The 27,400-nt window shown below is 32.4% G+C and overlaps 1 protein-coding gene across 1 annotated transcript in view; it reads right to left on the bottom strand.

Moving 5' to 3' along the window:
- Positions 1 to 1,114: 1,114 nt before the first annotated feature.
- LOC140059554 (prestin-like) overlaps positions 1,115 to 27,400 on the bottom strand; it is a 41,385-nt gene continuing 15,099 nt past the window's right edge. Inside the window, exons 4-17 of the mRNA XM_072105496.1 lie at positions 27,070 to 27,215; positions 25,849 to 26,013; positions 25,282 to 25,434; positions 24,328 to 24,410; positions 16,206 to 16,353; positions 15,280 to 15,393; positions 14,523 to 14,600; positions 11,290 to 11,385; positions 10,783 to 10,959; positions 10,391 to 10,597; positions 9,968 to 10,199; positions 4,423 to 4,470; positions 4,200 to 4,270; positions 1,115 to 2,852 (exon numbers count right to left, since the gene is read on the bottom strand). Of these exons, the coding sequence (XP_071961597.1) occupies positions 2,736 to 2,852; positions 4,200 to 4,270; positions 4,423 to 4,470; positions 9,968 to 10,199; positions 10,391 to 10,597; positions 10,783 to 10,959; positions 11,290 to 11,385; positions 14,523 to 14,600; positions 15,280 to 15,393; positions 16,206 to 16,353; positions 24,328 to 24,410; positions 25,282 to 25,434; positions 25,849 to 26,013; positions 27,070 to 27,215 (1,835 nt within the window). The 3' untranslated portion in view covers positions 1,115 to 2,735. The remainder of the gene's footprint in view (positions 2,853 to 4,199; positions 4,271 to 4,422; positions 4,471 to 9,967; positions 10,200 to 10,390; positions 10,598 to 10,782; positions 10,960 to 11,289; positions 11,386 to 14,522; positions 14,601 to 15,279; positions 15,394 to 16,205; positions 16,354 to 24,327; positions 24,411 to 25,281; positions 25,435 to 25,848; positions 26,014 to 27,069; positions 27,216 to 27,400) is intronic.

Here is a 27,400-nt window from a genome sequence, read left to right as displayed (position 1 = left end):
TGTTTTTGGCTCAAATTTTCGACTAAAAGTGAATAACTTTAATATTACTTTGATATGGCCACTTTAAATTTAGAATATTTCGACCTTCATTTTTTTGTGTTTCAAGGGACAATACATCTTTAATGTATACCGAGTCCATACTGTCAGACCAATTATGTTTTTCGAAAATCAATCCTTATCTTATTTCTTTCGTTTTATTTATGTTTAGTTCAAGAAAATTGTTGCCACGGTAATCGGTAAATCGAATAATCTAAGAAAAAAACAGAGAAGAATCGTTGTTTGTCCAACTATAGCCAGTCGTAAATCAAAAATACATATAATTAGTATGTCGTCAATCCATTTTGTTTCTGTATTAAATCGTTTCATTTACATTTAACATTAAATGTATCAGGTGATCAGTAAAACAAACATACATATAATTACGTCAATGAATGTTACCATTTTGTTTCTGTGCATCTACAATCGTTTTATTTAGTTATTACATTTAACATTAAATGTAAATGTATCAGGTATGAGTAATCATTAAAACAAATAAACATATTTATGTCAATGAATCTGTTACCATTTTGTTTCTGTATCTACAATATCGTTTCGTTTATTTACATTTAGCATTAAATGTGAATGTATCGGTAAAACAAACAAAAAACATATAATTATGTCAATGAATCTTCAATTATGTTCGTCTACCGATGCCAAGTTATCGAGTTCAAATACGTGTTATGATGTTGTTTCGGATTTATCCCTTACAAATAAAAAATATGATGTATCTACCGATGATAGTGATTGGGCCGGTTAGAATGTAACATAGTATATGTTTAAATTCTAATTATTTCGAATTATTAATTCGTTAATGTCGAATTATTATAGTTTTATCATTATGAAAATATATTAATTCGTTTTTTCGAATTATTAATTCGTTATAATTGTTAATTCGTTTTTTCGAATTAATAATTCATAATTTCGACATTTTATTTCGTTATTTTAAATTATAAATTCGTTGTTTTGAATTAAGTAATTCGAAATTTCAAATTATTATTTGGTTATTTCGAATTACTTAATTAATATAAAATTTCGAATTATTGATTCGTTATTTCGAATTTAATTCTGAAAGTAATATATATTTTGTTTGGCCCTAATAGGGCGTTCGTACGAATTCGAAATAACAAATTAAAAAGTCGAAATTATCAATTCGTTATTTTGAATTATTAATTCGTTATTTCAAATTAATAAACCGACTTTTCGATTTATTTCAATCAATTTATCAATTCGAACTGCTACTGATGTATTTTGGTCAGTGTTTGTTCCATCTGACGGCATTTTGTACTTTATACTAAGTAAGTGTAATAAAGGAGTCCTTGCGAAAACACAACAATGTACAGAATATAGGTGGTGGCATTTACCTCCAAAAATTACACTTAACCATACAAAAATACATACACTTTTGTAATACTCTAATAGAGTACTGTATTTGTATTTTTTGAAGTAGCAATAGCGGCTAAAAATTATCCACACTCGCATAAAGAACAAATATTAACGAACAATTGCTCATAATTATCGCGGCAGAATTACAAAATAATGAACATAGTCATAAGATGATGAGTATAATGTAACAAGACAACCTTGTTAGACAATGCCAAATTAACAAGCAACATTTGATTTCTTAGGGTTTTTAAAAATCTTTCATGGTGTACACATCTAACTTTATTCTTGTTTCTTCTTTCTTTTTGACTTGATGGTAGGCTCCCGATGATTGAAGAGCGATTTCTATCAACTTCATGAAACAGTCTGTAGTGTGCAAATAACATTTTAACTACTGAATCTATTTATCTAAGTATACAATATATATTTTCTTAATATACACTTTTAATATAATATTTGTATCGTAATACAAATAACTTTTGCCATATTTTTTGTTCTATGTACAGATCACATTTAATTCGTATCAAACTATATTTAAAAGAAACTCATAAGTATTCACAATTTACTTTTTAAAATTCAAACATATAATTTCTTTTAAATAAATCTCCTTGTCAATATAGTTTTTATTTGTCGTTTTAAATGGCACCACTGATGAACAGAATGGAAGACAGGGTAAAGAAGGTCATTGGGCTTAATGAATGTTTGAGATCTATTATTACATAATTGATACATTGGCGACATTTGATGAAAGAAACTGCATAACTTTATATTGCAGACCTCCTAACTTGGAATAATGAAATATAGGGAGGTTTTACAAATCATGTCAAATAATGAATGTTTATGAGTTGGATGGTGAGAATATTTCATGAGTTGAACAATTTACTGCTCTATTTTTAACGAGGCAAAGGTGAGTTGTAAATAGGGGTTTATTAGGAGTTTATTTTCCAATGATTATATTTTAATTATAATATTTACTAAAATTGATTTACTGTTAAATAAGCTATAACATTAATTCTATTCTAGTCTACACATAAATACCTAAAATAAAATTACACCATACAACATAAAATATATATTCTAAAACTATCATATTTTAATTTTATAATATGCATTTTGTGGAAAAAGTCATAATATAAATAATAAAACTATGTAATTAAAATTATTTGCATAAAAACAATGACTATCATTTTATAATTGGCATTTTAAAACGTATGCACTCATTTTAATTCATTTCTGTTAAAATCATTTTTTATTGGTATTCTTGAAGTGAAATCAAACATTTTAGAGATGATTGAAATTTGACAACAATCAGATAATCAAACATCAGTTTCATCAATTACTCTTGCATTTGCTGTTGGTTCTGATGTTGACTTTGATATTTGAGAAATGTTTACCAGTTCTGTTTCAACAGTTTTGTTCATATCTTGACTGATCTATTTAAAAAAAAATTGGCAAGAAATAGTAATTATAAAATTCCTAAACAAAAATTAAAGATTAAGCTATATGAATAAAATGTGTATTACTCTTCATTGCCATATAAAATAATAGAAAAAAACAAGCCCTGTATGCACATACACAAAACATAGTAAAAAACATTCAATAAAAATTAACATCCATAAATTGTTACCATCATAATTAACACCATCATTATTAATTCCATCACCATCATAATCAATATCATCATGTCATTACCACTATAATTATTTTCATCATAATTATCACCATCGTAATCAACAACATCATGTCATAATCAACATCATCATGTCATAATCAACACCATCATATCATTATCAAAATCATCATGTTATTATCAACATAATCATGTTATTATCAACGTCATCACCATCATTATCTACATCACCACCATCATTATCAACATCATCATTATTATCATCATCATGTCATTATCAACACCATCATCAACATTAACATCACAATCATTATTAACATCATCACCACCATCATTATCAACATCATCACCATCATTATCTATATCACCACCATCATTAGCAACATCATCATCATTTTTATCATCATCATGTCATTATCAACACCATTATCAACATTAACATCATCACCACCATCATTATCTATATCACCACCATCATTATAAACATCATCACCATCATTATCTATATCAACACCATCATTATTAACATCATCACCACCATCATTATTATCAACATCATAATTATCACCATAATGATCAATATCACTATCATTATCATAACTATCACCATCATTATCGATATCATCATCATTATCATTAATATCTTAACTATCACCATCATTATCAATATCATTATTATCAACATCATTAATATCATAACTATCATTATCATTATCATTATCAATATCATCATCATTATTAACATCATTAATATCATAATTATCACCATGCATTATTAACATCATCACAATCTGAAGAGCCTAATTTTGATGGAATTGTTTTTGGAAAGTCATCGTGCAAGGATAAATTTGAGAAGGAATTCTTTTTTCGTTTTGAGTTGTACTTTTGTGGAATGATCTTTTGGATTATGCTAGTTCTCAAAATCACAAGGAGGCTTGGTTTGACCACCTATTAAAATTCACACCGTTTGAATAATAAGACATGGTAACTGAGAGAGGCTTATAAGCAATATTCCTCGCCTTTCCCTCAAGCCTAATCATCTACTACCAGTGAAGACGACTACGAGGGAAGTAAACTTATCACTTGAGAGGGGTTAAGTAGTAAAGACTAATGGCTAAAAGTACATACTATTTGAGATGAATTGACTTACCACATCAAGTAGATCACCCGAGATTGAGTGTATAAGGGCATCATGAATAGTGACATAAAGATGATCATGACCTGAGATTGAGTGTATAAGGGCATTGACTTACCACATCAAGTAGATCACCTGAGATTGAGTGTATAAGGGCATTGACTTACCACATCAAGTAGATCACCTGAGATTGAGTGTATAAGGGCATCATGAATAGTGACATAAAGATGATCATGACCAACAGTATCAAAGAAACCACACCGTTGCAACATCATCCTAATTGCAGCTGTATAAAATGATAACAAAGCTATTAAATCACCAGACAGCAGCACAGCGTGTAAACAATTATTACAGAGTACTGTATATGATTGCCAATGTAGAAATGAAGCTAAACAAATTTGACTAACAGGAAATTAAAAAGTGAACACTATGCAAATATGTCTTCATACAGTACACACAATAGTATGGTGGTTTGTGTACTAATTATATGAAAAAGACCACTAAAACTTAATAAATGAATTAATGTACAAAGGATTCATCCATCACACAATAGACACGTTTCGCGCTCGCGAGGTCACCGTCAGTTTGACCTTTTAGTGGGTATACAATGGTAAACAAACACAGCGAGAGGTATGTTAAAGCATGGGAGAACTGAGAGATGATCATCTTAAAAAGCAATCGTCAAAACTAGCCTTTTGATGGAATGGCATGGTAAGGATGTTATTTATTTTCTAAACTTATGTTTTATATTCACTGTAGAATTATTTGGGCATTTGGTTCGGAATCATCGACTTTATTTATGTATTGTCATTTTTGGTTTGACACATATATATTACGGTGCATTTAATACATGTTAACTGTTGATTTTATTTACAAATGTTGCGTAAATATATTAATTATTATCTTTCATTCTTCTTCATGCTCCTATTGCATCTTCCATGTATTATGTGATGTTCTTCTTAAGAGAGCCAGTCACTAAAAATCAAACATTAGGTGGCAAGGGTCAAAATTTCGAATTGGCTCATATTTTGCACATTGGTAGACCTTGATGTAAGTAAACCTGATGTGTAGATTGTTTGGTAAAATATCGCTTAGTTTTCGAGAAAATCGAAAAATAACGATTTTCGGCCAATTTTGTTAATTTTTGGTGTATAATTTACATTAAGTTTAACAGCCTCTGGAAGCCAAACGTAGCAACCTAGCATTTTAATATTTTACACTTACGTTAACTAGCATCTTGACAATAATTTAGTAAAGTTTAAAAAAATTTGATGAAATTTTAAGATTTTGACTAATTAATTACTAATTAGCATATAAAACTCTTAAAAAGTAGGGTAAAAACAAACGGTTTTTTTTTTTCATGTGCGACGAATTTTTGTAAAATAAAAAAGTCATCAATCTAAAGTTTAGATACTAATATTTATGAATCAAGTAAAAAAAAATTGGGGAAACTATTTTGCGCTCCGCGCCAGAGCCACAAAGTTATAAGAAATTCAAAGATTTTATCTGTCGGCAAGATCAATCAGATGTACCTATTGTTCTCTATTTAGCAATCTAAGTCGAATTAAGCCAAACTTTTATTACGAGAAACAAACTTGAAAGATAAATTTTGAATTAAGTTGCAATTTAAACACAAACTAAAAATACGTTTCTGGTAACATTTCAATTACTAACCAATATACGAAATTAAGCAATTAACTAAAAATCACTCGCTTATTCTTTGTCAAACCACATTATTATAAATTATTCTATCCTCTCATAGTTTATAGGATAAAACTGAAAAATAAATTTGTTTTAACTTGTTATCGTTTTCCTGTTTGTCGAACCTGGTCGAACTTACTCAACGAGAATGTTTCAAAACATTAGCCACAGTAGACAAAACACTTTACTGCGTATATTCGATAGATAACGATCTTCATTGACGTTGACAACGGAACAGATTTGTTATCCATTTTAGTTTATGTCTTACAATGTAAAGACGTGTTGAAAATAATTCTTATATATAATTATTGTCTGATGGCTTTAAGTTCAAACAAAATGGAGATTTCATGTTCTTTTAAATCGGTTGTCGGCGGAGCTTGTGGATTCGATAGAAAAGACCGCAAACAGAGCACTGAAGTCCTACCTTTACAAGCATGCCAGAAGGAAATCGCTGCACACAGATACATGTTTAGGTTTACGGGCATCGATAGTGAGTGGTACTATTTGTGCAGCAGGGAAATGGAAATAAAGGCGTGAGTCAAATCAACAACATAGAGTATGGAAGCAGGTCCATGAAGGTGTGGATGGCGTATGGTGTTGGTGGTGCAGGACAAAATCTACTTTTGAGTAAATTCTGTGTGCCTTCGAAGCTACCCAATTTAATTCATAACCAAGATACAACGTCTGATTAAAATAAATCAAGTATCATCTATTGCAGTAAAAGCAAGAATACAAGCCAAGACATCTCATGAAGAACAAGCTGATATAAATGACGACGAACAAATAGAAAGAGAAGAAAGTCCTGGCACCCTCAGCAAACTGTTTTTTGTCGCGAACAAGGTTGCATTAGGTCATATCATAGGTACTCTTACCTAGAGAAACACTTAGATTATGAAAATCACAAGAACCCACTAGAACATGAAACACTTTATGACAGGGCAATGAAATTAATCAACACAACTAGAAGAGGGTACTTCTAAAAATCCAGAACCAACAAGAACCAACGATTTGCCACGGTTTGACATTGGCCCCAAACTGCAAATGGGCTGGGCGTTAAAGTCCTCTGCAAAAAAAAACCCGATTTTCTGTACCACAGAAAACCTACCTTATTGATGTTTTTGACGCTGGAGAGCAGACGGGACAGAAAGCTGATCCATGTGATGTCTCACGAGAGATGAGATCGGCCAGGCACAGCGATGGTTCACATCTATTTAGTAGCAAGACTGAATTTTTAACAGCAGATTGCAAGTTTTTTCTCACACTTGGCTAAAAAAAGGAGGACAGATGCAGCCGTTCATGATGATGATGATGACGAAGATGATGATTATGATAGTAATGAAGATGGTGACGAAGTCGAAGAAAATGGAGACGATTCAAAAACGGAAAAGAGAAATTCAACTTTTGTCGCAAACCGTACTGGACACAATAGGCTTGCAGCATCCAATAATGTTTGAAAGCATAATATTTGTGAACTGAAAGCTCAAGAAAAACTCTCTACATTTTCTTTGCCAATGTTGCAAGAAATGTGTACTTCTCTTGAACTTGATAACACAGATAATATAACCATAAAGCGCAAGAAGCAATACATTGATTTGCTGGGAAAGATGGTTTCCATGTAGCAATGAAGGTTTTTTATTTATTTATTCGACTTCTCTCTAACTCAGTTAGTGAAGGATCTGGACCAACAGGTGGTAAACACCTCTAAAACTGCCCAGTCCCAATTTGCACAGTGGCTGTGTGTGACAGTGGCTGTGTTTGTGTGGACTAGTACACCGGGGTAACCCCCTACTCGTCTCGAAAGATGTACTAGGTTCTTTAAAGTGCGCATGAGCTATGTGTACACTGGACCTACGGTTTATAGTCCTTATCCGAGAAGTCTCGTTCTACCACCAGAACCATGGAGCGAGTGAGCCTCGAACCCTTGCCGATGTTATGGCTACTTAATTACGGTTCCACTGTCTTAACCGCTCGGCCACTCACTCACTCATAAGGTAAAAAATAAGGTAAAACTATGTCTGTAAGAATTCTTTAAAATAACAATTTAATATGTGGGACGATTCTGTAAATTTTTAATAAAGCGAAGGGATGAAACAATGGTTTACAAGTTGACAAACAATTTATTGTTTAGGCTACGAATTATTAGGAAATTTCGCACGAGCACATGAACGTTATCGGATGTCACCATTCTACTCATTTGCATAACAACAGAGTTCAGTGAACATTTGCGTTAACGTACTTGCTCGTTTTGATTTCGCGCTTCGACGGGAAGTGTAGAACGCAACGCATGTGTAGCGCACGCAACATACGCCACACGTATTAAAACAAATCATGGGTTTTAATAGAGACTAAGCCTAGCCAGGCATATTTAATCCTGTTTTGGTTAACGTTTTCATTTACGCTATTTTTTAAAAATAAGGTTCTCGACGCACGTAACTAAAGTTTTTCGTAATGCTTGCGCATGCACAGCAAGTTGTTTACAAAGTGGGCGGAGCTTGGAAAATAGCGTTAACATGCTTGTGCGAATACTCCCTATATGAGAAGATAAGAACATTATGTTATATAGCCTGTTTTCCACTAGGCGAAATTATTCGCGCAAATCAAACATTTTCGCGTATACGCGCACGTCAAAGGGAACACTTTGTTGATAAAAATAAACTGCGCATGCGCGTGTATAGTGCAAAAAATAATAATATTATTATTATTATATTATAATAATAATAAGAATAAATTCACCTAGTGGAAAATATAACAGGTGATGAAGCTAAGCGAGTTATAATATTGAGCTCAGATAGTAATTGCTTAATTTCATGGGTCAGTCATTTAAATTTGACTAGAAATTTATTTTTAGATGTTTTTATATTAAAATGTAATTCCAAATTATTCAGGACCTTTCAGTTTACCTTTAAAGTTTGTTTCTCGTAGTAAAATTTACCTTAAATCTGTAAATAGAGAACAATAGGTACATCTGATTGATCTTGCCGACAGATAAAATCTTTGAATTTCTTACAACTTTGTGGCTCTGGCGCGGAGCGGAAAATAGTTTCCCCAAATTTTTTTTACTTGATTCATAAATATTAGTATCTAAACAGTAGATTGACGATTTTTTTATTTAAAAAAAATTCGTCGCACATGAAAAAAAACGCGTTTGTTTTTACCCTACTTTTTAAGAGTTTTATATATGCTAATTAGTAATTAATTAGTAAAAATATTAGAATTTCATTAAATTTTTTGAAACTTTACTAAATTATTGTCAAGATGCTAGTTAACGTAAGTGTAAAATATTAAAACGCTACGTTGCAAAATTTGGCTTCCAGAGGCTGTTAAACTTAATGTAAATTATACACCAAAAATTAACAAAATTGGCCGAAAATCGTTATTTTTCGATTTTCTCGAAAACTAAGCGATATTTTACCAAACAAACTACACATCAGGTTTACTTACATCAAGGTCTACCAATGTGCAAAATATGAGCCAATTCGAAATTTTGACCCTTGCCACTAAATTACGAATATGTCTGATTTTTGGTGACAAGCACTCTTAAACAGACACCCACGCCTCCTAGGCCTAGTAGACGAAGTACGCATCAGGCAACGCCACCGGGCGGGCGGAGAGACACAAGCACATCATGGACGTACCTTTCCTTGAAAAATTTCCAAGATTTTGCGCCACTATCCTTCGGAGCCGACGCAAACCACTCAGCAAGTGTTTGAAAATTAAAAACAGGAATATTATTCAGTGATTTTGTGTAGTTAAATTCACGATTTATCCAACATATACAACATTTATGAGGCACCTTGCAACAAAAGCACTCGGCAGTCGCCATTTCGCTATGCTTCAACACGCACTAGGCGAGAGGTGTTCGGTTTGTTTACAAATCTATACCCACTATTTCTGATTGGTCGCAAGCGAGAAACGTGTCTATTGTGTATAAAGTAAACATTTAAGAAATGCCTTTACAAATTCTATAAGGTGACCAGAAATTTGATGAGAGTGGAGGCGCAAGGACAGTTTGGGCTTGGATTGATACAAAACTAACATAAATATAGAAACCATAATTATATTATATAAACAGTCAGTTTTACCTTTACAATTGGCCAAAACAACTTTTATATTAATCTTTTCATAATCTGCTATAATATCCCGAAGTGTGTTGACACCCATAAGGTCAATGAAGTTGAAAGTACCGCAATGTATTATAATTGTATGATATTTCAAACTTTCTTCACTTGATAAACTTGAAGTTGCTAAGCTGTTATCTTCATTTATTGCAGTTTCCTCCGTCGGAATATCTTCTCTAACTTCTTCATTTGTAACCTACAGCAAACAATAAAGTTTATTATTATTATTATTTTGTTTCTTTTCAGTTTTTCAGTGGTTTAAACTTGAAAATTTATTAGTCATAAAACAAGCTTGACCCCCAAAACAGTATCTAAAGAAACAGACTTAAGTAAAATTAAAGAAACAATTTAAAATTAAATGCCCTTTGTCGCAAGTATATTACTTACAGTGGAATATTTTGTTTTTCGTTTTCTTAATTTTGTGTTCTTTTGAATAGCTTTCTCTTCTTTTCTTATTGCTTTTGCCCTTGAGGAGAGAACATTACGTGGTTTAATACCAGATATGGCATACACCGAGTCTCTGAAGTATTCTGTATTTGCATAATAAAGTGAAGATGAACAACGGAAGATTACAACTCCTGGAATTTCTTTAGCCTATTGAAAAAGAATGTTACGAAAAAATTAGCAATAACTGGAAATGTGTTAACATTATTAAAAATTTTAAAAATAATTAAAAAAGTTATTTGTCATGAATTAATAGGGTTATGAATAGCTTAAGACATGTTAATGTACTCTAAAATACGTGGATCTTCTACAAATTAAAACTATTTAATACTTACATCTTTATAATTGTAAACGTCTCTATAAATATCTGTGTGAGGAATGCGACCAAGTTTTGTACAGTATGGACGTTGTGTTCTGAATACTACTGTAATGAGTGCAAAGGCCACTCCAGCACCAAGACCTAAATCAACACCAAGAAGTACTACTGCAAGGAATGTCACAGTCCAAATCCCCTGTATTTATAAGAGCAAGTTCAACAAAAAACTAATGGTAATATTTGCTCCTATTTAACATTGTATTTCATGAATGACAGACACAGACATAATTATAACAAGAGACTGTTGAATGAAAGAAGGAAAACTTTATGGACAAATAAAGTGAAGCCAAAAACTGAGTTAAAGAACCTTTCCAAACCTTAAAATTTAGATTGTTTCACACTGATGTATTTGTTACAAATGTGTTTATATAAGGTAGAAATGAATGAATATGTATGGTGAAAAAAAACCACCACATATTTTTTTTTTGCACTGAAACATGTTAAAAATGAAATGTTCAGAACTTACAAAGTCAATTGTTGAAACTTGCCATAAAGTTCTAAGATCAAGAAATTGACGAAACATTCCTCTTAGTGCTACAACAACAATAGCTGCTAGGCAACACTGCAACAAAAGATATCATTTAAGAAATACAAATTTTAAATAATATGAAATTAACTACTCTGCAGTGTCTGATGTATACAAAAGTGTGTGCTGCCAATTAAATATTGTTTTGACATCATACAGTTTAACATATATTATGATATATTTAATTTATGATTATTTACAAACTGAGATTATGTGGGTTACAGACTTATTTTATAGTGATTCGATTCACTGTATATTTCTTTGTTTGTTGTTTGTTGGCATCATAATGTCTACAATTTTAAAGTTATTTTGAAAATAGCTATACCAAACAGGTTTTTTCAGAAATGTATATTGGTCTGTCGCAAGGTTATTAAAATCTTGAGGTATGACACTTTGTCATGTTTGTAATAATCTTGATAATAATATACAGGATAATCATCTGAATTATTTAATCTGATTCAACATGCTAATTAAATGTTGAATTACTATAGCATTAATTAAATGTTAATTTAGTACTCTATTTTAAAGGCCAGGTGCGGGCAAAAAATTTCTATTGATCATACATTCCAATAATTATCGATCTATAGTTTGCCCTATGTTTCATAATTTTTGGGATTTTATTTGTGTTACACGAGCTTGTTGAAAATAAGCACTTTCTTATCAGTGGGGGGATAGTTCAAATTACACAGTAAAATCTCTATTCTTTTGTACACAACAATAGAGAGGCATTTTAAAAAGCTACGAAAAATAAACAGTGTGGTAAAAAATTTTATCAGATGACTAAGTATAGGTAATATAACTTGAATATTACATTTCTGGAATTTTTATTCAACTTCAAATTTTTATTTTCATGCTATAGCAAAAATTATCCACCGTATATCCACCATCTTTTTTCACCTTCTAGGGAGTCACAAGACATGTTATTACATTAGGTTAACTACCTAACTACTGAAAAAAGGTCTTTATGGTTTTTATATATATAAATGTATTTGGCCATATCTATATATAAATATAAAAATTCGGTAAATCGCGCGTTATTTCTAGAATGTTTACTCGATGGTATATAAAGTTGGTTCGTACTTTCGGTACTGATTTTAACCGCCTGATGTAACCCTGTTTACTAATTAAATTGAGTTCGATAATTAGTTATTGACGATTAAAACGAATTTAGGTTCAACGATTTGCCCCAAATAGGGGTGTTTTTCGATCGTGGTATACACTGTCTAATGGATGTCCGTCTTAAAAAATACCCGCAGACGATAATACGAGGATGCTTCGCATTTTCCTATCTCCTCCTACGATAATTGTTTTTAATGGCTGAAAACCGGTTGAACAGCTCGAGTACAGCATCATAATGTTGAAGACAGGCCGATTTTCTTTAAAAAATACTATTTTGATAGATTTAATATACGTTTATACAAATGTATTGATTTGCAATGAATGGAACATTCAAATCTCTGTTCCACAATTGTCTATTCCCTCAGGCGTCGTAAAGGCAAGTACTGTATACTCATAACAGAAATTCGATCCATTTTTTTTTCCAATCTGTGCTGCAGAGGTTGGATATAAATTTTTTTTAAACGGATAAAGAGCTAGCGTTTTCACTCGCCGTACATTATGTATAAATCTTTATTATTGCAGTTAAACCACCCACATCATCACCCTTCCCTCACTGGCATGAGTAGCGTTGTAAAACCAGTAGAAGATGGGCCTACGGTACATCACATGCCCTAAACGCAGAACAACTTTGGTGGGTAGGGTAGGAACCAACTGAAGTATGAAACAATTGAAAACCATTAGGCCTACTAATTAAGTTGAGTTAGATAATTTAATATTTATTGACGATTAAATCGAATTCATGATTTTCCCCGAATAGAGGTGGTTTTTACAAATTTTTTTACATTATATAAACATATACACGTCGTAGTGATGTATCGTTACATGTACTGTACTATTTCAATCGACTAGGACGGTGATAGTTTCAACAAAGTATTACATCGCAATGTTTTACTGTGTTTAGTGGTATATTATTTGTAAAACATGAAAACAATAATAATAATAATAACTGGTACTTGATATAGCGCATTATGCTGAAAGCTTCAATGCGCTTTACAAAGACAGAAAAATTTAGAAAATTACAAATTAAAAAGGTGGGTTTTGAGGAGAGATTTGAAGACACTGGTGGAAGTAGCCTGACGGATTTCAATAGGCAACGCATTCCATAGAGAAACGGATGCCGAAGAAAATGAACGATTTCCATAAAACTTAGTGGAAGGATGAAATATATGGGCAAGAAGAGACTCCAGACATGTTATTACATTAGGTTAACTACCTAACTACTGAAAAAAAGTCTTCCTGGTTTTTATGAAAGAATTTTGCCAAATTTTGTATTTGACCATATTAAGGGAAATTCGTCATGTTTTTTCGTCTCGATTTCTGTTACAAATATTTGATTTATGTACAATTAACCAAATATTATATTTAAAATTCATGCCTGTACCTGAGCTTTAAGGGAAATTCATGTTTTTTCGTCTTGATTTCTGTTACAAATATTTGATTTATGTACAATTAACCAAATATTATATTTAAAATTCATTCCTGTACCTGAGCTTTAAGAATTATAGATTTTGATTACTAAAAAATATAGGAAACACTACATGTTAAAACTTGTAGAACACTTGCTAAACATGCTAATCTGGAAAAAATTCAACAGGACCCATAACTGAAGAATTGCCATTTCCTCAGTCCAATGACCATACTGTATATGAGGATGCCTAAACCAATCACCCTTTACATACTATTACTATATACTTATAAACACATCAGGCAAAGAACATTAATTCTAAACCGCCCGGTGATATACTGAAATTTAATTAATTAATTTGAAACGATGAAGATGAGGAAATCTGTGAGAATAAGAAAAAGTCGCCCCAACCGAGACTCGAACTCGGACCGCCTGGTTGATATGCAGTTGTCCTAACCATTAGACCACTGGGGCTTTCATGGTATTGTTCAAACTTATATATATAAGATATTTTGTTCATATGAATTATTATCATGATGCATAAAGATGAATATTCCAAAATTCATTTAAAAAAAATTAATTTCCTATAATTATAAGTTTATTTTATGAAATGGTTGTGATGTAAATAGATGAACAATACAATACGTACATTTGGTAAACTTTCAAAGAAGGGTCCTATTGCCACTAGAACAATTAGAATAAGGATGGCCGAGATAATCCCTGCAAGCTAAAAAAAAAACAACATTGTAATTTTGGATTCTTGAATAGTGCAATTCAAAATAAATTGTTGGACACTTTTTAACTACATGATTCTCCATGAAGAGTTGTCTTAAAAGATGTATTGGTTTCTTTAAAGTGCACACAAATGTTTTGTACACAATTGGCCTACAGTTTAGGCCTACAGTTTAGAACCATGGAGCATATTCCACTATGCAGATTTAATTGCTGTTGTTCGTTGATTGTAACATGTTGTGAAACACATATATGATGGATTTCTACTACAATGTACCTCAATAAAATAAACAAAATACTCTATCATTTCCTCATTCAGGAAATAGATAGTCAAAAAGGAGTCAAATAAACATGATGCTGTTTATATAGGCCTTATAATACATGGCCCTAAACATGGTGCAGTTATACAGGCCTTGCATGGCCCTAAACATGGTGCAGTTATACAGGCCTTGCATGGCCCTAAACATGGTGCAGTTATACAGGCCTTACATGGCCCTAAACATGGAGCAGTTATACAGCCCTTACATGGCCCCAAATATGGTGCAGTATACAGGCCTTACATAGTCCTAAACATGGTGCTGTTATACATGCCTTACATGGCCCTAAACATGGTGCTGTTATACAGGCCTTACAATACATGGCCCTATTTTAGTAGTATACAATATGAATCGCACCTGTGTTTTTCCACCTGATGATTCCTGGATTAGACTTCGAGACAATGATGTACCAGGTGGATAACAGGAGAAAAAAGAAGAGACAATAGCAGTAACACCACCAGCCAATAATTCCTACAGAAACAATTACAAACATTCAATTTCAAATCAACATAAACCAGTTTTCACAATATTATGCGAGGGCAGGAATGGCCATGAACAATTTTTACTATGATGTGATGCAAATTACATACAGGATAGTTTCATCAACTAAATGCATTAAAGATGTATTGTCCCCCAAAAACTTGAAAAATGAAGATTAACTAAGTCAGACTTTAAATAGGTTATTTTTTAGTTTTAATAATAATAATTTTAATCCCTTCCGTTAAAAAAAAATAAAAATAAAAATTACGTTTTCTCACATAAAATGACAAAAAATGGTAAAATCCAACCAAAAACCCATTGGCTGGCAGTCAATTTGACTATATTTTGCTTTAAATTACAGTTTTTTCAGGTAAATACATTTTTTTTTATTCAATTTTTTCAAAGTGGATAACTATTATGCGACAATAAAATGGCACATTCAACAAAAAAAATGTAAAAAATTAATTTTTCAGGGGGACAATACATCTTTAATAAATGCCTATGGCAACTGTCTTAGACTTAGACCTACTGTACCTTATTAGACTTTGGCCTAGCTATTGATGGACTTGGATGCAATGCAATAAAACATATGTGCAATTGTTATAGATAAGTTTCAATTAGCATAAAAAGCACACTGCTATCAATTTCTGGCCAAGATAATACAATGTACTGTCATAATAAATAAGTCAAATATATAGTAAATAAAATATCTGAACAAAAATTTCCAGAATAATAAAGTAAGAATTGAAAAACCCCTTCTAAAAACTACCTCATATCATGTAATAAATGTGATTATATCTAACCTGATTAGCATCAATTTCATAATTGTTCTTCTTTGCAAATATTTTAGCCATTGAAAGTGTACCACAAAAAGCTACCATGGAAATAGCAAAAGAACTTCCCATTAATGATGGTACATATGAGAAGTCAAGCATCGTGGGGGCTGGCAACCTAATAAAAGAGATTTAGTTATAAATATGTACAGTACAGAAAGAAAATACCGCAACTTTTCCTACGAGCTGGCTTCGTAGATACAACATGAGCTACGTCGTTGGCTTCGTAGGTTACATTGTTTGGCTTTGTAACCTCAATAAACAATTTTCAATGAGCTACGTTCCGAAGTTCGTAGAGAGTTTGTAACCTCAATAAAAGACCCTATGATGTTCTTAGTGAAGTAACAAGGTGTGAAAATGAATGTGTTAAGTTTGACTGGCGGAGAACCAAGTTGTAAATTACTAAAAAATATATAACATTTTTTACTACCTACTCGACGGTTAATATAAATATAAATTTCTCACGATGAAAACATAGAGACACGATGCAACACCGGTGAACCTCAATGAACTAGTCTAGTTGATCCAGAAACGATGCCGATAAAAAAGATTGTGAAAAATCATTCTAAATATAGTATCAGAACGTTATGTCGGTCGCGCAAAACCACTGCTGACAGAAGACTGTAATTAACAAAGACCTAGATTTTTGGGTCACATGGCATGAAAAGCTCTCTGTTTGGGTGTCTAGAAAACACAGATATCAAGATCTAAATTTTCTAGTTTCATTATTAATTAGTTATTTTTTAAATCCGGGAGAAAATGTGGAAAAACGGGAGAACAATTTTAGGCCGGAAGACGAGTCTAAAATACGGGAGTGTTAGCATGTGTATGCACCTCGTAGCCAACTTGGCTAACGCATACTTCAACCAACTCTACATACCCAATTTTTTACTTTTTATGCCAGCCCCATTAGATTCGACTTAGGCAGAGTTGCCTGGTATAACAATTCAGTTATTTGAATTTCAACAGATTTGTAAAAAAAAAAGCTAGCCCTAGGTCTACTCGCTATGGCTAAGCCTTACTACTCCATGGAGATTGACAGACGGTCAGGGCCAAGGACGATCGTGGGTCAGAAAATCAGACTTTTTTTTAAACGATCGCGTGTGGATGTTCAGGCTCAACTGGGGACATTTGGGCCAATATAATTAGACGATTGGGCCCATTATAAAAATAAAGGAAAGACAATCGGGTCCAAGAAAACAATTTAGATTTCATTTATATTCACCATAAAATAAATTAAATGTGTTCTTTCCACGAGTTTGTGATACAAAATAATGTAATAAACTATGTACTTGAGGCAGACCTGTAAAGAGTATCCATGGTGACAGTAGAATCTTTAAATGTTGTCTATTTGACATTATAAATGCGTGTTGTTGTTTTTTCTACTGTATATAAAAGGGGAATCCCGCGGTCGGCGGTACGTGTGATTCAACCCCACGGCCCTGCAGGCTTTTTGCTTAATACTAATTGTGTACATAACAGGCATGTCTATTGAATCTAAATAGAAATAATAATTATTTGATCGAATACATGTAATCCGGGAAGATAATCTATTGTATTAACATGAAAGTTTGTAGGCTGCAGGAATACTGGAGAGCTCTCTCTAAAAGTTCATCTTTATTACTCTAAAAAAGGATATTTTCTCACTACAAACTATATAAAAGATTAGGTGATTGTTTGCAGTTTTTTATTTTCACTGGAGTTTCATGATTTGAGGTATGGTTTTTGCAAATTTTATAACTGAAACCTAGGCTGCAAAGTTGAAAATCAAGCATACCTATTTCTGAAGAACAAAGGAATAAAGCAAGTATTGTAACCTACTGTACTTGAAAAGTGTTATGTAAGAAGTTCTGGGCTGGACAAACTAAGCCTTTGTTTCAATTCGCATCCTGTTTATATTGAACTGACTCATAGGCACAAACAAGCCCAATGCCCGTTTTAAACTTGACTCTTACAATGGCAAATCTCATATCTGATAGCCTGGTGTGTCCAGCTAATCGGACATTTGATAATGACGATGAAGAATTAATTTTGAAGGAATTCAGGGATTAAGAGCTATCTATCTTAAGTATGCCTTCTTATTTAACAACACCCTCGGCTTCCACACCAATTAAGCGATTTACTAATAATCCCAGAACATTTGATGCTGCTACGATTACTTCTTCAGTTGAGATTCGTGAAGTTTCTACACAATCAATTGCAACAAGAACAACCAATATAGTCACCCAAACACCCGAGCACTGGGATCTGACACCCTCCTTAAAAAACAAAGTGAAAAGTAAGGATGACACAATAAATGATCTACGGAAACAAATACACGATCTGAAAACTGTTCATGCTAACTTTGCCCAACTTTCTACATCTTTTAAGGAACTAAGTGAGAGAAATGAACACCTTGAGGCACAAATTACTAGCCTACGATCAGAGCTTGATGTAAAAAAACACAACACATTTTATCAGCCTATTCATAACTGTTGCCAGGAAATAAGTCTGAATGGTAATGATCACGAGATCCATACTAGTAACCATTTTGTTCAACTGGTAGATGAGCTCCCCACTTTACCTGAGCCGTTAATTCCTGAATCTGATCAAGCCATCCAAAACTCAACATACAGCGTCCAACAAAATGATAATGCATCTCACACTGTGAAGACAACAAATTTGGTAATCGGAGATTCCATGTTGAAACTAATTAAAACAAGAGGTCTAAGTGATACATAAGTCAGGACAAAGCGAGGCTTTACTGTTAGTCAACTTTACAATGCTGTAACACATATGAATCTGGAAAATGTTATAATAATTCATGCTGGAACAAATGATTGTAGTCGAGAAGATTTTAACATTAGCAAACTTCACAAAGACTTTCTTCAAATAACAACATATTTGCAACAAAGGATATCTGGAAAGGTGCTCGTCTCAGGCATCTGTCCTCGTCTTGACAATACAAATTTTAACAGACAAATTGCTGAAGCAAATGATATGCTCCAAATGGTTTTTGGCCATATGTACATTGACCATACCAACTATTTCACAGATGCACACGGTGTACATTCGAATTACTTTACAAGACATGGCCTACATCTCAACCAGAAAGGTACATCGGTCCTACTAAGAAGTATTAATAGAGCAGTGCAAGTAATACGTACACCAGCGAGACAACGAAACCAAGAAGGCAAACAACGATACTCATCTGTTACAGTTTCATCCTTCAACCAGGAAGCTCTGAATCCCTGCTTCAACTGTGGTGAGAGTGGACATGTGCAGAGGATATGTCGTCATAGAGCACCGATTACATGCTGGAAATGTAACTCTGTAGGACATAAGGCTAAGTTTTGCCAAGCTTTTTATGACTACTAGGAAATAGGCAATGAGGGGTTAGCCCTAAATTCTATGATTAATGACAATGAATTTGAACAAAATCCCCATGACGAGGTGAACACTCAACAAACTTATATAAATGATACTATACCACCCGGAGGTGCTTCAAATTTAACGTATACGATCAATTCAAATAAAAATGAAACAATTAACTATCAACATAACTGCTCGCTAAATGAACATAATAATTTAACTGAAAATTGTAAAGTATTTTTAAATAATGGTCTAAGTATCCTAGGATTGAATATAGTTTCTCTACCAAGCAAATTTGATGAATTTAAGTATCTAATCAACAACAATTCTATTGATATCATAGCACTCAATGAAACACGTTTAGATAATGTAATTAAAGATGAATCAATACACATTGATGGCTATGATATTTATAGAAATGACAGAAATAGGGAAGGGGGAGGGGTTGCAGTTTATGTAAATAGAGGAGGATGTTTTACTTGTAAACTAAGAAATGATTTCATGAAAATGGAGCTTGAGATAGTAGTAATTGAACTTTGTAAACCAAAAACTAAACCAATCATTTTAATAGCATGGTACCGCCCACCAAACTCAAAAATTCAACTTTTAGATATTTTTTAACAAATTTTAGAAGAAAACGAATGTCTAAACAAAGAAATAATAATACTGTAATAGGAGATGTCAATTGTGACACACTTTCACAAAACCCTACTTGCTATACACAAAAATTAATGGATATAACTAATAACCATTTTCTAACACAAATTATAACTGAACCGACAAGGATAACAAAACAAAGTAAAACTCTGATTGATCATTTTTATACATCCTTTCCAAACAGAATTTCTTCCTCGGGTGTACTTAACACAGGAATTAGTGATCATTCAGCTATTTACACTATCATTGGTAAAGAAGAAAAACCAAAACATAACCATAAATATAAAACAAAAAGGAACTACAATAACCTTGATGAGGAAAAACTACAAATTGATATGTTAAATGTAAATTGGGATGAAATAACTTCAGAACGCTCTGCAGTTTCTTGAATTGAAGACAAGTTTTTACAAATTGTTAATAAACATGTACCTTTAAAGAAAAAACGGGTTCGAAATAAAGATAGCCCATGGCTCACAAAAAATGTAATATTACAAATGCGAAAACGTGACTCAATGAAAAAAAGAGCGAATAAAGAAAATTGTCCTCAATTATGGAACGAATACCGTGAATTAAAAAACAAAGTAAATTACGATATCAGGAAATCAAAAAAGGATTATTTCTCTGAACAATTAAATACAAAAGATTCCAAAATAATCTGGAAAAACATAAGATATATTGTACCATCTGAGAATAAAAAAAGTGTTATAAGTAGTATAAATACAATAAATGGCCTTGAAACAGATTCTTACAAGATAGCTAATACTTTAAATGAGTTTTTTGCAAACATAGGACCTAACCTAGCTAAACAAATTCCTCAATTTAAAAATAACCATGTAAATTATGAATACCCAAATCAAGATGAAGACAAAATAAATTTCACATTTGTTGACGAAGAATATGTATACAAACAAATTTTATCATTATCTGACAAAAAGGCTACAGGAACTGATGAAATTCCTGCTAAACTAATAAAATTAGCAATCAACTCAATTGTACAACCCATTACATTTTTAATTAATTTATCTCTAAGAACCAGCGACTTCCCAAGTAAATGGAAAAATGCACGAATATGCCCAATTTTTAAAAATGGCGACCGAAGTGAACCATCTAACTACAGGCCAATTTCTGTACTACCAATTTTATTGAAAATTATTGACAACTCTATTCACAAATCAACCCTAAATTATACAATCAACAATCTGGATTTAGGCCAAATTACTCGACATCATCGGCATTAATAAATATAACTGAAGTTATAGTAGGATTGACAGTATTGAAAATGGTAAATACATAGGACTAATAATGCTTGATCTCAAAAAAGCTTTCGACACTGTTAATCACCAGATACTAATAAAAAAACTACACAATTTTAGTTTTGCTAATCATGTTATCAAATGGTTTGAAAATTATTTAACAAATCGTACACATATTACTAATATTAACAATGTTGATTCGGTAAAGTCTAATAGTGTTTGTAGAATCCCTCAGGGATCAATATTAGGGCCCCTTCTATTTATCATGTATATTAATGATCTACCTAACTCAGTTTCCCATGTAAATGTAAGCATGTACGCAGATGACACTGCGTTATATTATGCATCTAAAGACATACACGATATAATAAGCTAAGTAAATACTGATCTAAAACATGTACAACTATGGTTTATAGCAAGTAACAAATTAAGTCTAAACGTTAAAAAGACTGAATATATGATTTTAGGAACACATCAAAAATTAAATAAATTGATTAACATGGATATTAATATTAATATAGACGGTACAAAAAAGTAAATAACTGTAAACATTTAGGTGTCATTATCGATGAAAATTTAAAATGGCATAAACAAATAGATCAGGTGAAAAATAAAGTAATATCAGGTCTGTACTATCTAAAAAAATGCAGCAATATTTTCCCTCAAAATATTCAATCATTAATGTACAAATCTATCATAGCCCACCATTTTGGCTACTGCAATGTAGTATGGGGTTGTTGTAACCAAACCCTCAAATATAAACTCCAAGTACTCCAAAATAGAGCGGCAAAAAATAATTACACATACATCTAGGTATGACTCTAGCTCACAGGCGCTCAAAGATTTAAATTGGCCTAATTTAGAAGAAAAACAATATTACAACGAAGCAGTCACAATGTATAAAATAATGAATAACTTGACACCATCCTACTTAAGAAACAGATTCTATGAACGCAAACAAACATATAATACTAGATCAAAAGATATTCTAAGTTTACATAAGGCAAACACCGAGTATAAAAAGAAAAGTTTCTCGTATTCTGGTGCAAAGCTATGGAATAGTTTAAATGCTATAAACTCAAATGCAATTACAGCTCCTAATAGACATTATTTAAAAAAATTATAAATGACCAAAGATAAAATATACTTGAAACTCTATATTTTTCAGGAAATCCTTTTTTGTTGTTGTTGTTTTTGTACTGTAAATTATGATTTTGATCCAAGTCGGCCCTAAACCGTCTCGGCCAAAGTCAAGTCGGCCCCAAGTCAAGTCGGCCCCAAGTCAAGTCGGCCCCAAGTCAAGTCGGCCCCAAGTCAACTCGGCCTCACGTCAACTCGGCCAAAAAATAATCGGTCAACTGGGCCCCGTTAAACTATGGAACGCAAAAAGTGCAAATGAAGGGGATTGATAAAATAATATTTCTTCACAATTTTTTAACTATAAATAATTCTGACTTTTAATGAATATTAATATTTAGACAATAATATATTTAGCAAAAAAAATAGTAATGATTTCACCAACTTTCCTTTATTTACGTTTAATAAAATTTCAAATTGCACAATTGAAAACAATTCGTAGCTGCGCCTCCCTGCGCCTTTGGCAGCTTTTTCGATATCTACAACTGCTACATGTTTTCACTGACCGGGGGATTCCCCTTTTTTTAAAACGCAAATCATGGACAAAAACGATGTACGATCATTTTTTCTATGGCCAAATGGTGGAACGTAGGCCTCCTATATTATTTTTTTTTTATTTCTTCATTTTTTTTAAAGCGTGGATAGTAAGAATCATAATAATATTAAGCACTTTTTGCGTTCCATACTTTATTGTGGCCGAGTTGATCGATTAGTTTTTGGCTGAGTTGACGTGAGGCCGAGTTGACTTGAGGCCGAGTTGACTTGAGGCCGAGTTGACTTGGGGCCAACTTGACGTGGGGCCGACTTGACCTGCACCCTAAATTATAACTTGTGTAATAGTATAAATAGTTTTGTAGTAAGTAACGGCCTTGTGAAAAACACCAATATGGTGATTCAAGTGTTGCATCCGTTTTTAAATAAAGTTGTTATTATTATTATTATAATCAGGTTATGAGGTAAAAAAAGGATAAAAATGTAGCAAACGGTAACAACGCTTCTTCGTTAAGAACAATCTCGACGCTCAAAATACTCTGTTGAATAAGTACTAAACAGAAAGGTAAATCACGCAAAAACTAACACAATATTTCACTTCATCTCGCTATGTATGCTATTACCGTAGCTCAATTATAAACTATAATGGAACGCATTTACAAACAATGTACTTGTCTATCGGGCCCAATGTTAAGACTATTGGGCCAAACGATTAAGACTATCGGGCCCAACATCTAAGACGATCGGGCAAAACTGATAAGACGAACGGGCACATAAAATATGGAATCAATCATCTCTATCATAATATGATGGCCCTGATTGTCTTTGGCCCTGGTCGTCTGTTCATCCTCCAGAGACCTAGGGATGTAGTAGGCCTCAGGCCTAGGGATTGTCTTTGGCCCTGGTCGTCTGTTCACCCTCCAGGGACCTAGGGATGTAGTAGGCCTCAGGCCTAGGGATTGTCTTTGGCCCTGGTCGTCTGTTCACCCTCCAGGGACCTAGGGATGTAGTAGGCCTCAGGCCTAGGGATTGTCTTTGGCCCTGGTCGTCTGTTCATCCTCCAGGGACCTAGGGATGTAGTAGGCCTCAGGCCTAGGAATCTATTTAGGTGGTATATAATACTGTATATTATATTTCTTTTTAGAAATAACTTCATTATCAATAGCAATAGTTTAATACACAATGCAAAAAAACAGATTTACCCAGTTGGTATTGTTCCAACAATGATTACATCATACTTCTCCTCTAAGTTTATTTTACTTGATACAACTGTCCCAAAAACAATCTAAAAAAAAAAAAATGCAAAGTATCATTCACTGTTTATCTAAATTGTATTTTCAGAGATAATCTGTTTGAGTATTTACTTAATTTGTTTTCAATATTGTCATTATTGTATTCTTGAACTGCGACCATGTACTTTTTTTTGTGAAAGATGAAAGTTTATCTGTATCTGTTACCTACCTGTATCTGTATTTTATAATAATTAACTAAAATAATTTTTTTACTTTTAAATTATTTAATACTTTTGAAGAATTTAAATTGTACAATTTTCCTTTTTTACTATGCGAGTTGATGATGAAGGTTGTTTATCTATCAAACATTAGGGAGTTTTCGCAACCTTACGAATACGATAACAAAAACGGTGCTTGGCTGTCTAGGCCTAGCATAACATCAAAGCAAATGAGGACTTTAAAATCTGTTATTTATCAAAATTGACCTGGCATTTTAGTAAATTACTTTAAATAAAAGTATAATTATGAATCATTCCGGATTCAAATGCAAAATAGATCCAAAACTATACTCGTTTTGTAGTTACGAATATGACTGGTGATATTCGTCAACACGAATATGCTTTACGAATATGAAATGGGGATCAGCTCAAAAGTTTCACAAATGTGTGACGTATCCGTTTTCGTTATCGTATAAAGGTTGCGAAAACTCCCTATTACTATCAGTGTTGTAAGTAAAAATCTTTGTATTAACTGAATACAATAAATGAATAGTACTACTACTGTAATATGTTTAGAAGTAACAACAGAACAGTAAACTTTTCAAACTGACACAATGGCCTAATATAATTAAAAAAAAAATCATAATCAACAAAATTAGTATCTATTTGAAATTGCTTGATTGATAGTAAATGATATTATACATACAACAGCCAACTCCATAGGTATTGGAAACTTGATTCTATCTTTATATTTATCTTGTATTTCTTTGACTAAAACAAGTGCAATGATAGAACAAAGACCCATTATCAATGTTGCTATATTAGTTGTGTTTAATTCAGAAAATAGTTCTTCATAACTCTGAAAAAAAAATGTAAAAAAATGCACAATTATATTGCAATATTATAATAATCAATTTTAACTCTCGTTTTTTCCCCTTTGAAAAAAATGATACTTATTCTTTCTAGTTTGACGAGGCACTGTCAGAATGGTGGTGCCCAGTGTGACCTATGACCCTGTACTTGTGATACAGTATTTATAATGTAAAATTGACAAGACGGGAGATTCTTGTGGGTTAGATTCTTTGGTAGTATTGCTATTACAGTTTTTTGGGTTTTTTTCTCTTTGAATATTGATGCAAGTCATACTTCTGCAAATCATTTGATTTACAATATGTGACTAATTATCAAAAAAACCATAACTGATAAAGGTTTTTATCTTTAAACTAAAAAACCTAAGAATTAAAATACAGCAATAAAAACAAAAAAGGCAAACCTTAATTAAGGCAAAGGGGCCAAAGTAAGACTCCAGTTCTATTCCAAAGAGGTGCTTGAACTGTGAAGTAAACACATGCATCGCAGCTCCTGTTGTGAATCCTCGCACCACTGGATCAGACAAGTAAACACTGATAAACCCTAGCTGAAACAAACCTAGTAAAAACTGAAAAATAAAATGAATAACATATTATATGTTGATATAAAGTTTGCGGTACACCACGTATTAGTTCTGAAAAGAACTTTTGAGTATCTCGACGTTTCGATCAAAATGTTTTGATCGTCCTCAGGAGTTAGTCATTCTCACTCCTGAGGACTATCAAAGCATATTGATCAAAACGTCAAGAAACTCAACAGTTCTTTTCAGAACTAATATACGTTGTGTACCGCAAACTTTTATCAACATTTGATTTTGCCTAAAAGCTTAAAACAATATATAACATATTATACTTATTTTAATTTTGTTAGTACTTTATATAACTCTATCAATTAAATTTTCTTATTTCTCCTTCTATTGACTTTTATATTATACAATGTGTGCTGGTAGTATATTAATTACTATAATTTGTTGTTTGATGATTATTTTATCAATTTTCTAATAAACATTTGGTTTAGGTACCATGTTGAAAGTTTGTTCAACACATTAGCTTGTCAGTTGAGTTGTAGAATTGATGTAAAAATTTAAACTATGCTTGAATGACCATCACAAATTGTTTATAAACACGATTTCACACCTGATTTGAAGAGTTGATTCGTGGGGCCTGCACGTAAATTTAATAAGTGGTGAACTTGTAAATAGCAAACATTAAGTAGATTGCACAAATGGATGCTGACAAAAGATTGTATTATTTTAATGAACAACACTCAAGCATGTTTTTTTTCACTCCAGATTAATCAGTGGTGGTCAGTGGTCAGTACTTGACAACAATCTGAAAATTATAAGGTGGCGATGGGAGGTACATCAGTCATAATCTTCAATTGCATTCACTTAATGAGCTATGAACATTAAACATAGCAAACAATTAAAGCTATCCTGGTTTGTGCATGTGAAAAACTTTGGATATGACATCTAAAATATAATACTTAATATTTTGGTTGGAACAGAATACAACATTTGAAATGGAGAAATTCAGTTTTGGGATGTTTTACTAAAGAAAGAATTTAGGTTTAGCATGAAATTAAGTTTGCGACAACCTATTGCATAATAAAAAAAAAAATTTACCTGAATGAAACCAACCATAAAGCAGAGAGTTGTTGCTGCTTTGACCTTTTCAATTTCTTCATTGATGGTACTGTTTTCTAAACGTTTGGCCTCAACAGCCGCATCCACTGTTATTCCGGTCATGATGCTGACAACAGCAAACACGCCTAACAAAACAATATGTAAAGATCAGTTCAATCAAGGAAACTACTTAACATATTATAACACACCTAGTAGAAAATCAGTAAAAATGTGTGTATTTGGACCCAAAAATTATGTTGAAAAAAGATTTGACTTACAAATTCAACAGATGCAAATTTGACTTCAGCAGATTTTTCGAATTTGTATTGTA

This window comes from Antedon mediterranea, chromosome 9 (genome assembly GCF_964355755.1).
Source record: "Antedon mediterranea chromosome 9, ecAntMedi1.1, whole genome shotgun sequence".
NCBI lineage: Eukaryota > Metazoa > Echinodermata > Crinoidea > Comatulida > Antedonidae > Antedon > Antedon mediterranea.
This window is presented reverse-complemented; position numbering and strand designations above follow the sequence as displayed.